This window comes from Sinohyriopsis cumingii, chromosome 10 (assembly GCF_028554795.1).
Source record: "Sinohyriopsis cumingii isolate HCF-2022 chromosome 10, ASM2855479v2, whole genome shotgun sequence".
NCBI lineage: Eukaryota > Metazoa > Mollusca > Bivalvia > Unionida > Unionidae > Sinohyriopsis > Sinohyriopsis cumingii.
In genome coordinates, this window is record NC_142970.1 from 18,951,351 (window position 1) to 18,963,322 (window position 11,972).

The window sequence follows — 11,972 nt, forward strand, 5'->3', positions numbered from 1 at the left end:
GCTCCCAATATTGTATGTAAACTATTATAGAAGTCCTACCCAGGCTCTATTTTGCTGGAAGTCAAATTTAGTAAACGATAGATGTAAAGCTCCTAGCCCACAGTCAACAATGCCGAAGTTTAGGTGGTTAAATATATAAAAAGGTTGAAATTCAATGAATAACAATTTAATAACAATTCAGTAATCAAATGACACATATTTCCAATTACACCCCTTCCACTCGACTCATTAATAAGCCTATTGCATCACTTGATTAGCAGTGTGAGATTGATTTCCACTGTCCTTGTATTTCTACATCTGTTGTATCCTTTCTCTCTCCTATTTATCCCACTTCCTTCTCCTCTTCCTCGCCGACCTCTCTCCAAATCCTTCTCCTCCCCCTCGACTTTCTCTAGACTCCTTCTCCTTCTCCTCCAATTGCTCCCCCACGACTACACTTCTATCGACTTCGACTGTCTCGCTACAGTCTCAATTTCGTCTCCAACTCTTGAAGACTTGGGACCCGAGGGAACCGGAAGTTCTCTGTCTCCATGAAAGGTTCCCGTGAAAATACAAGGACTGTACAATCTTTTCCCTTAGCTCTTTCATCTCACACTACACTCAGCCTATCATCAGATAACGGCTGTTAAATTTCTTCGGTCACGGTTCACATCGAGATACACATACGTTCCTGTAAGGTAAAACAAACATCATAATACAGCACAGTATCAATTACTTCCTATATGTACATAAAAAGTCCATCACATCAGTACATATTCTTTAATCTCGTAATCTTGCATACTTCAACCATTTTCCAAATTCACAATTCAAGGAAGTGTAAATTCTAGCATAACGCATTAATAAATGTACTGGTTTACCACGAAGTAGCGAATTACAAAATTAATTCTGACCACAAGCTAACAATCACATACTAAACGATCCTAGTAATCAAGTGTACATACTACAAATAATTACAATTATTATGTCGTAATATTCTGCAAAAATAGAGCAAATAACTTAACTGACCTTTTCGAAGCTTTGTCTTTCCTTAGAATCTACCGCTTTTTCTGCCAGATAACGAGTGGCTTCTTTTCTCGGAGTAAATCCTATTGATCTGCAATATTTTCAGGCGAATACTGAATTAATCTTACGAGTTCGGAATGTATCATTCGGGTCACGCCCTCTATCTCAATTTCTGATTTGATATCGCTGTGGACCGATTCAATCAAACTTAGCGGACAATTTTCGTATCGCTGTCTGTCAACGTGCGGACGGATAAGAACATGCCCCGTTCACCCCGTGGACTTCCTTTTCATCCTTCAACTATACTTTAACATATAGGTTTGATAACGTTAAGCCTTTGTTAAGTGATGCGACCGGTCGCCTTCGCCAACTCAAGTTATCGGTCTCTGACTGGTCATGATAACCTTTGCGTAAGAATTCAACACTAACGCCGATGTTTGTTTAGAGATCAAGCATAAGTCCGCGGTAATATTCCCAAGACAGGTAGAGTATAGAGTATACACGACTTTATAGCTGGGGCTTAGCAAACGTGACATATGGCCGTAATAATGTCTAGTGTGATCTAAATAAACGAAAAGTAAGTGCTGATCTGAAAAGAAAAGATATACACTTCAGTTATGGGTAACGTAAAGGTCACCGGCCATAGTCAAACAATTTTCTATTTGCATCATAATTGCATTACATGATTAAAAGTAGTTATGCTCGCACAAAAATAATACAAAAGTTATCAAGTTTTGAAAAGAAAAAAAAATAATTTAATTACTCGAAATAGAAGTATACAACACCGTTACTTCTCTTTAGCTACGATTTCCCACCGATAGAGGACGCCAACGGGAAATGACGTACATTTATCCGCAGAAGACGAAGTACATGCTTCTTGTTGTCAAAAAATAAAACATTATAGACTATGAATAGAGAACATTTAGATGAAACTATTTAAAACTAATTTACTGTTCAGCCTTATATCGATGTGCGTGCACGACGCACTAGATTGTGTCGCTTTCAAAACTGTTCCATTGTTTTAAATTATTTTCAAAATTCCCATTAATACAGGTAAAAAGGAATCAATGCTGGCTTTCCTATGTTAGCCGACTTTGTAAAAAAAGAAGGACACTCTTAAAGAAATCCTAAGGAACCAAAGTTGGCTACCTTATGTCGGCCGAATGCATTACAAAAATCGGCACTCTCAAAAGAATCCAATGTCGGTCTCTGGGGTTGGCTTGCTTTATAATAAAATAGCCTTTGTATCTGATATCATGTCGGTAAGTTTATGCAAGCAGTTTATTGCTCGCTGACGGTTCTGTTTATTCATCACCCTATGTGCTTGCCATATGCAATCCTAATTGATGTTTGCAGGGTAAATAGTATACAGACAAATAACTTGCTTTAATAATACTTCATAGGTTTGATTTGATGACAAAGAACCTGTACAAAAGTCGGTCGCAGGAACCTTCATAGATCTGACTGGATGACAAAGAAGCTTTACAAAAACCGGTCGCAGGAACCTTCATAGATCTGATTGGATGACAAAGAAGCTGTACAGAAGGCAGGTCGCAGAAACCTTCATAGATCTGATTGGATGAAAAATAAGCTGTACAGAAGCCGGTCACAGGAACCTTCATAGATCTGATTGGATGACAAAGAAGATGTACAGAAGCCAGGTCGCAGAACACGTCTCCTCCCGTGGCTACACTTTCAATGATAGCCTATAATTACTGCTATAACAATGAAATATACGGGACACAATTTGCGCTTACATATACATATATATATATATATATATATATATATATATATATATATATATATATATATATATATATATATATATATATATATATATATATAAGGGAAATACATATTACAAAACTGTAGAGGATATGGATAACAGACTGTAACGCCTTGCAATTCGATAAATCCAGGAACATCTCTTAAAACACACTAGTTGTATATGCTGGAAAATTTCTGCATGGTGTCCATCAATAAAAGTATACATGTTGTGATGCCGTATATACTCTCTTATAAATTGTATCTAAATGCCAACCGTATATATCCAGATCTTCTGCCGTATAATTACATCCGCGGTTCCTATCTTGACTTGGCAGAAAAGGCTGTGATGTTCCAATTGTATATTGACTGTATGAGAGCTTGTAGCCTTTGGATTATTATCTCAGTTATCGTAAGAAACAAGAAAAGAAAGCAAGAAAAACATAAAGGAAACAAGAAGAGCAATGTTATAATCAGATATGCATGCGGATTGATGTTTAAAAAAAGCGAAAACTTTATTGGTGTAGGTTTTACAACACAAGGAGAGATTAAAAGTAAGAAAAATAAGAAAGGCGCATGCAAGTGTTGGTACATGTATATGTGCATATTAATAGATGTATATCATTATATTTATTTTTTGTTTTACTTTAATGAATTTTTGGCTCTGATTGAGCCTTCTAACTATATTTATCTTTACATAAATAATGATTGAACGTCATTCCATATTTTAATTATCTTTTATCTGTGCTTCTTCTGTATATTTGGTATGCATACGTTATGACTGACGTCATACTGGTCACTAACCAGCATGATATCCCTGACGTCATACTGGTCACTAGCCAGCATGATATCCCTGACGTCATACTGGTCACTAGCCAGCATGATATCCCTGACATCATACTGGTCACTAGCCAGTCAGATATCCCTGTTTCTTTTTCCGTTCGACAAAGTGATTGAGTCTGGATATTATTGGAACAATATTTCTGATATTATAAATCGATTTCCTAATAATATGAACTTTTATGACTAATATCATAAAATAATTTTTGAAACTAGAAATTTGTTTTCCAAGATTAGAAAAGTATTTGCTAAAATTAAAAAATAAATTATCTAATATTAGAAAATCAGATGCATTTCTATCATTAGAAAGTGACATAAGAGATTATTTTTGAGTAGCACAAATGCATTTTCTGATACTAATTTTGCTTTCCCCTTCAGATCTTAGCAAATCGTTTTCTAATATCAGTAAATGATTCTAAATTATAACGAAATTCCGATTTATGTCCACAACGACTTGCCGTAAACTTCGTACATTTTATTTGATATCAGCCATAAACAGACTGCCAACTCAATGAATTTATATTTCGTCGATATTTTAGTCTTCCTGTTTGAAAGTGTGTATCACGTCCTGTACTTTATGATATCCGCATGTTGAATCGATATAAATATATAGCTTTACGCAGACATCTGAAAAGGATCCGGGATTCAATCCGTGTGCAGGTCGCTGACAGAAACGGTTTCAAATGGCTGTACGGTTTGCTGTTGTAATTCTGTTCTTGGTGATGGTATGTGGAACTCCAATACAGAAATTCGACGTAGATGTGGCAGTATTGGAAGGTATATTTGGCATTGGAATACTTATTTTGACTTGAATATATCTAAATGAAACGGGCAAGCAAGAAATCATGTCTACTTTTCGTCTTACTACGTTTATCATAATGACAACGATAATGGTAATAAATATAATAGCTACATTATTATTATTATTATTATTATTGGAATAATGTCTTTTCATTCTGTATAATTGATAGTGAACGGTTCTTGCTAATTCCTCAACGTTACGTTTTCTTTCCCTTTTTGTAATTAGGAACTGCATAAGTACATGTATTTTTTAAAAACAATTAGTGAATATGAGGATAATTATTTACATAAAAACATAAATTATGTGTATAGGTGACACTCGAGCGATGCTCCATTCTGTCCATTCCATATAGGTGTCCGTATAGTCAAGGTAGGTATGATATACAATAATTTTTAATCTGGTTTAATAAACAGTGGTTATAAATGTTATTTAATACGCATGTCTAATATATGCCTTACGTCCCTCGAAAATTAAGTAGGCCTTACATCTCTCAAAATCGGTTAGGCCTTATGTCCCTGAAAATTAAGTAGGCCTTACATCTCTCAAAATCGGCTAGGCCTTATGTCCCTCAGAATCTGGTATATTTTATGTCCCCCGAAACTGGATATGCGTTATGTTCCTCAAAATCGGGTACGATTTATATACTTCGAAAATGGGTATGCCTTATGTCCCTCTGAACCTGATATGCATTATGTCGTACACGATTGCCTTGAGACTCGTGTAGACTGCGACGTTAAAGCCAACGTTTATTTGTTGGCTTGAGAGCCATTATGGTGTGGAATAAAATATAGTGTATGTTGCAGAATGTACCGAAATTTGCTATTATGTATTGTATAACTGCTTGTTGATCTTTGAACTCCATCATCTACTTCGTACAAACACCTTTTCCTTTTTGACAGAGATCCTCAAGGCCGTCAAAGTTGAAGACCTTGACCTTGAAGATGTCCTGTCAGCGATGGCCAAACAATGTCCTTGCAAGGAGAACAGATGTTTGTGCTGTGATTCCGTATCGGTCTTTGCAACGACAGTGGACGGTACATATTGAAAAACCTCATGTTTGATTTATTGCCTAGAATCGTTTGCTGTAACTCACCTTAACAAAATAATAAGATAGTTGAAGGCTCTCCGGGGAAAATGGGTAGGATTTTGGTGGCTTTTCATTAGCAATTGCTTGAATATAGCACTACTATTGCTACTACTTTTCCGCACTGCTAATACAACTTCAGTACTGTTACTACTACAACTACTACTACTACAACTACTACTACTACTACAACAACTTCTGCTACTACTACTACCACTACGTCTGTACTATTAGTACTACTGCTACTGATGCTGCTACTACTACTACTACTACTACCACCACCACCAACACTACTACTACTACTACCGTACTGCTACTCCTACTTATGTTAATACTACTACTACTGCCACTACTACTACTTCTACTACTACTAATAATAATGACAAGAATACTGTAATAACAACAGCCACTAAATATTTATACAATAGTTTATATAGATGTCCTCAGCTAATGTGCCAGCAGTACTGTTACATCATTATATCCTGACCCCTGCAACTGTCATCTGTAGGTGTTTCCATTACAAATGTATGACATTTAGTTTTGGGCATGTGTTTGATCACTGCATTCAAAATGATGAGTTTACTTTTAAAGAAATAATCATTTGTTCTGAACTTTTTATATGAATAATGATAGTGTTGGTAAAGAATGGCGACAGTGTGTGATTTGTATTTTTAACGTAGCTTCAACAATGTTGAGTCATATCGCTACGTTGTCTGCGGTGTGGCAGTTTATAGTGATGTCTAACACTGGGGCATCATGCCGCAGACATGTAGCATGATGTCCCACCCAGTCGCATTATTCTGACATCAAGCCGACCAGTCCTAACACTTACCTCTTAATACTGAGCACCAAGCGAGGCAACTGTTAGTACCATTTTTGTAAGTCTTGATTTGACTCGGACGGGGATCGAACCCACGACCTCCCGCATCCGAGGCTGACGCTCTAACCACTAGACCACCTGAGCGGTTAAAGAAGAATGGTTACAGTCTGAAGATAACGTTGGAAAGAAATGGTTTAATATAATATCAACACATGCTTAACACTTGTGTGATGCAAGAATTCGTACCTATACCCATCTTCTGATAGGGTTCGTGGTTTACCCTTTCTAATCTCTTGGTTTGTCCTTAGTTTCTTCCATTTTCTATCACAAATACCACACTGTACCATCACAGGGTGTTAAGAATCGTGTACCTTCCTTGAGCAATTAAATAAGCTTACAGAGCAATTAAGGTATGTTCTTAAAACAATTACAGTTTGCTTATATAGAAAGTATACGATGCTTATAGAGCAATTACATTATATCCATAGTGCAATTATAATATATTTTTTAGAACAATTCCAATATACTAATAGAGTAATTACTTAGAGCAATTACAATATACTACTAGAGCAATTACAATATACTAATAGAGTAATTACAATATACAAACAGAGCAATTACAATATACTATAAGAGCAATTGCAATATACTAACAGAGCAAATGCAATGTACTAATATAGCAGTTACAATATACTAATATAGCAGTTCAAATATACTAATAGAGCAATTACAATATACTAATAGAGCAATTACAATATACTAATAGAACAGTTCAGATATATTAATAGAGCAATTACAATATACTAATAGAGTAATTACAATATGCTCGTAATTTCAGTATACTACTAGAGCAATTACATTATGTCCATAGTGCAATTATAATATATTTTTAGAACAATTGCAATATACTAATAGAGCAATTGCAATATACTAACAGAGCATATACAATATGTTCGTAGAGTAATTTCAATATAATATTAGGGTAATTCAAATATACTAATAGAGCAATTACAATATACTAATAGATAATTGCAATATACTAATAGAGCAATTACAATATGCTCGTACAGTAATTACAATATACTAATGTAGAAATTACAATATGCTCGTAGAGCAATTTCAATATGCTAATAGAGCAATTACAATATGCTCGTAGAGTAATTACAATATGCTAATAGAGCAATTACAATATGCTCGTAGAGTAATTACAATATACTAATAGAGCAATTCCAATATACTAATAGAGCAATTACAATATACTAATAGAGCAATTACAGTATACTAACAGAGCAATTCCAATATACTAATAGAGCAATTACAGTATACTAACAGAGCAATTCCAATATACTAACAGAGCAATTCCAATATACTAATAGAGCAATTACAGTATACTAACAGAGCAATTCCAATATACTAATAGAGCAATTCCAATATACTAATAGAGCAATTACAATATACTAATAGAGCAATTACAGTATACTAACAGAGCAATTCCAATATACTAATAGAGCAATTCCAATATACTAATAGAGCAATTACAATATACTAATAGAGCAATTACAGTATACTAACAGAGCAATTCCAATATACTAATAGAGCAATTCCAACATACTAATAGAGCAATTACAATATACTAATAGAGCAATTACAGTATACTAACAGAGCAATTCCAATATACTAATAGAGCAATTCCAATATACTAATAGAGTAATTACAATATGCTCGTAATTTCGTAATTTCAGTATACTACTAGAGCAATTACATTATGTCCATAGTGCAATTATAATATATTTTTAGAGCAATTACAATATACTCCTTGAGCAATTACAATATACTTCTTGAGCAATTACAGTATAAAAATAGAGCAATTACAATATGCTCGTAGAGTAATTTTAGTATACTACTAGAGCAATCACAAAGTACTGATAAAGCAATTATTGTGTACTAAAATAGCAATTACAATATGCTCGTAGAGCAATTACAGAATACACATGGATCAATTATTTTATTCTCATTGAGTAATTACAGTTTTCGTTTGTGGAAAAACGTATTTCCGAAAGGAGCTAAAATAAACTTTGAAAATAGCGTCCTAATCTAGGATCGGAACAATTCCGTTCTCACTCGTTTCAGTTGCTGGAATATCATACAGTAGATGGTATGCTCCAAGTGGTCGTTTACAACCAAAATCCAATACACATAAACGCAGATTATTGTGGACGGAATTTTCATTGATTTTAAGCGTTACATACGTCAGAGATTGTAATCAGTTTTGGACTTTGCAAATCCTTCTCAAACTTTTAAATACAGCTACTTTTGGGAAATTCTTTTAATCAGTCTTCACATATCCATTAATACACAGGCAGACAGAATATGTTGCGGTTCATATTCTTATAACATTAGGCTGCTGTTCAGGATTGGCGATATGAGATTACGGACAGCTAGTAATCAAATGTGGTCATGTGGGAATGTTGGAATATAGTATTCACTTGACTAATTTACTAACGGTTAGTTAAATGAAATAAATTTATGTGAATTCAAAGAGAATGTATATACTCATTATACATAGCATGTGTTTAAATGATACGTTTATTCTTTAAATGTTAATGTACACATCAAATACCACGCTGTAAATATTTAAACTAAAAATTCATAGTGATATTTGAACATACATATATTTACAGTGTGTTTGGAGGTCACGCATGCGCTTAGGATGTTTAAGCTAAAGTTGCAAGTGTCTGATAAGAAGTATTGGGATGAAGAGATAGCAGGTATTGTAATTTATTTAGTCTAAATAACGTTACAGAAGATAACATTAGCATACATTTTCGAATGATTACACATATAAACTTCATTTTTACACTTATCTATTGTGTGCACTACTTATTTTTCATTGTTTATCAGATAGAGCAAAATAAAGGGCTGATATCAGTTGTATATAAAGATTCACAAGCTCGTTAGGACAATTTGGTATCAATATTTTCATATATGTGTGTGTGTGTGTGTGTGTGTGTGTGTATGTGTGTGTGTATGTGTGTGTGTGTGTGTGTGTGTGTGTGTATATATGTGTGTGTGTGTGTGTGTGTGTGTGTGTGTGTGTGTGTGTGTGTGTGTGTGTGATCAAACGGGTAACGATTTAATATTGAATTTATTAAACGAGTTGAAAAATGTTCAAAAATGTAAACTGGACATTAATTAACGAGTTTCATAAATTTAATATTAAGTCATTACCCATTTGATATTCTTTTTATCACATGGTTTTATTTCAGTAGAAATTATTTAGATAGAAAGAAGAATGAATAATTTCGTTCATTCTGACAAACAGTGTACCATTCATTTCTTTTGCTTCAAAAATAGTCCCAAACAAAGTTGAAATAGTAAAAGTATATTATACATTTTTGCTAAATATAAATCAAAGAATTAGCGTCCATCCAAATAAACAGAACATTTTACAAAAAACAAAACATTTGTCAACACTCAATGTCCAGTGCGTGTGATGTCACATTGTTTGATAAGGTGCACAGTACGGGTTGAGTTGGCCTGCACAACAGAGTGCCAGTGTTGACGATGAAATTTCACATCACAGCTGAACATTACATTGTTGCAATATTTTTGTGAAAGAAGATTACTGGATGCAGAAATATACATATCTACTGTAATGTATTTGTGACCAGATTTTGGAGGATTTTATTCGAAACGTTCGATCGTACAGAAAACATTCAAAAAATGTTTTTGAGTCGGTCTTGCATCACATATCTACCACGTAAATATGATGTGGTTGGATAAAGTTCTGTCAGTTAGGGAGACCGGTTTATGTCTACAGTCTTCTGTGAACAAAGGTGAATTTATTTACATTAGTAAGTTCACAATTAAACCACGCTTGTATATAGGGTGGATGTCATGCTACAGATATACCGCCCCTCCATCCCCACCCCCACCCTCGCTATCATCAGAGCAATACCCGTAGTTTTATTTGTTGTTATTGTTGTTGTCTTGATGGTTTTACTATTTTGCATGTTATGATATTTATACAGACGAGACCATTTTGCCCCACTTTCCTTTTGCGAGTCGAATCATAAAATGGCGGCTAGAAACATTGAATTAAAACAACAACAAAATTCCAGATGTTAAAAAAGTTTTCTCACGATCGCAGCCAATCAGTAAAGAGATTGCTGCAAAATAATTTCAATGGCTTCTTTGGGATCAACCAAAAGCACATAAAGTGATACTTTTTATATGCTATAATATCAGACAAATTAAAGTGAACAGTATAATCAAAGTGTACCGACTATGTGATAAAAAGAAATATCCGCACTAAACGTACACCATCCTTATCACCATGTTTTTATTAGCAATTTCTTGTATGTAGTTAGCTTTCCGATTTTGTTTGGGAACAAAGTCACTTGTCAATTTCAAAGTATGTCTTGTCAAACCTGTCATATGTAAACACGTCTTTGGTATGAGTTGGCCAGGGTTCCAACCCACAATCTTCCGCATCTAAGTCGGACGCTCTAACCATTTAGGCTACCGTAGCGGTCATCTGAAAAGTAGGACAAATGGTGTAAATGAGAATCCGTGGTTGCTTAATGTCATATTTTTTGAAGAATATGTTTGTTCACACGACCTTGAAAAACTAGTCATTTGTTGAATAAACGGAGCCTGTTCCGCTTATCTGTGTTTCGATGCATCGATAAACCTGAAGACATACGACAAAGAGAAGATCGTTGTTTGTTGAGTAAAGGAATCCTTTACCGCTTGTCTCTGTTTTGACGCATAGATAAACTTGTTGAATCAGTTAAATTTTAAATATTAGTCAATACGTTGCGAAAGTTGTTATTTGTTTGCTGAAAATATTGTATGAAACACAAGCTTTAATCATTTTATTTCAGACTCATCGGTAAAGAAACTCGTAGGAAAATCACAGACTGTGCAAGTATCGGGCCAATTTGGCAGCGTGAAGGGTTCGGGCACAATAACGTTTCATGATATCCAAATGACACCAAGAAACGTTGCGTCAAGTTGTGTTGACGGCATGGCAGTCTTTGAAAGAAAGGGACGTGTTGAAAGTGTATCATTTAACCTAGGTTGCTTTACGGTTTAAACTAAGTATTAAGTCAGCACAAACCGTGTCCAGCAATATTCCATATATTTTGCTCAATGGCATTTACATAACTGATATTGTTTACTATTCAAAATAGACCTCCGTCATTATTCTCCCTTTTAATATTACCCTTTCTTAGCTCATCCGTCAGAAACGATTCTGCCTCCATCTTATCTCGTCAGTCTGTTCTGCGCCACTGATGGCCCATCCCACAAAAACTGTTATTTCATCTACTCAAATAATTCGCCGAATTAAAAAAAAAATCCACCTTGTCTCAGAGTATCATGGCATCAAATGTTTCTAAATTTGTACAAATTATGCCTATATATTGTAAAACATGGCCGCATAACCCCAAAAGTGCCAAACAAAGAAAATGAAACACCTTTTGTCAGCTTTTCAAAAATAATTGAAGACAACTGTAGCGTCACCCTCTTAGTAAGAGAGTTGTTTAATTGGATTTGGCTGGCGTTATCTAGAGGATGACCTCCCTCGATATTATAGCCCAGAGGTAGTGAAAGAAAAATAGAATTTCAACAGAAAAGTGAGTGAGAATACTGGG

At 34.6% G+C, this 11,972-nt stretch overlaps 1 protein-coding gene across 1 annotated transcript; it reads left to right on the plus strand.

The window, feature by feature from the left end:
• The first annotated feature begins 4,220 nt into the window (after positions 1–4,220).
• Positions 4,221–11,523, plus strand: LOC149789674 (uncharacterized). The gene is made up of 4 exons (XM_089971689.1): positions 4,221–4,386; positions 5,311–5,445; positions 8,997–9,083; positions 11,202–11,523. The coding sequence occupies exons 1-4, from the start codon at positions 4,293–4,295 to the stop codon at positions 11,411–11,413; spliced, it is 528 nt and encodes a 175-aa protein (XP_089827815.1). The 5' UTR covers positions 4,221–4,292; the 3' UTR covers positions 11,414–11,523.
• Positions 11,524–11,972: the final 449 nt, after the last annotated feature.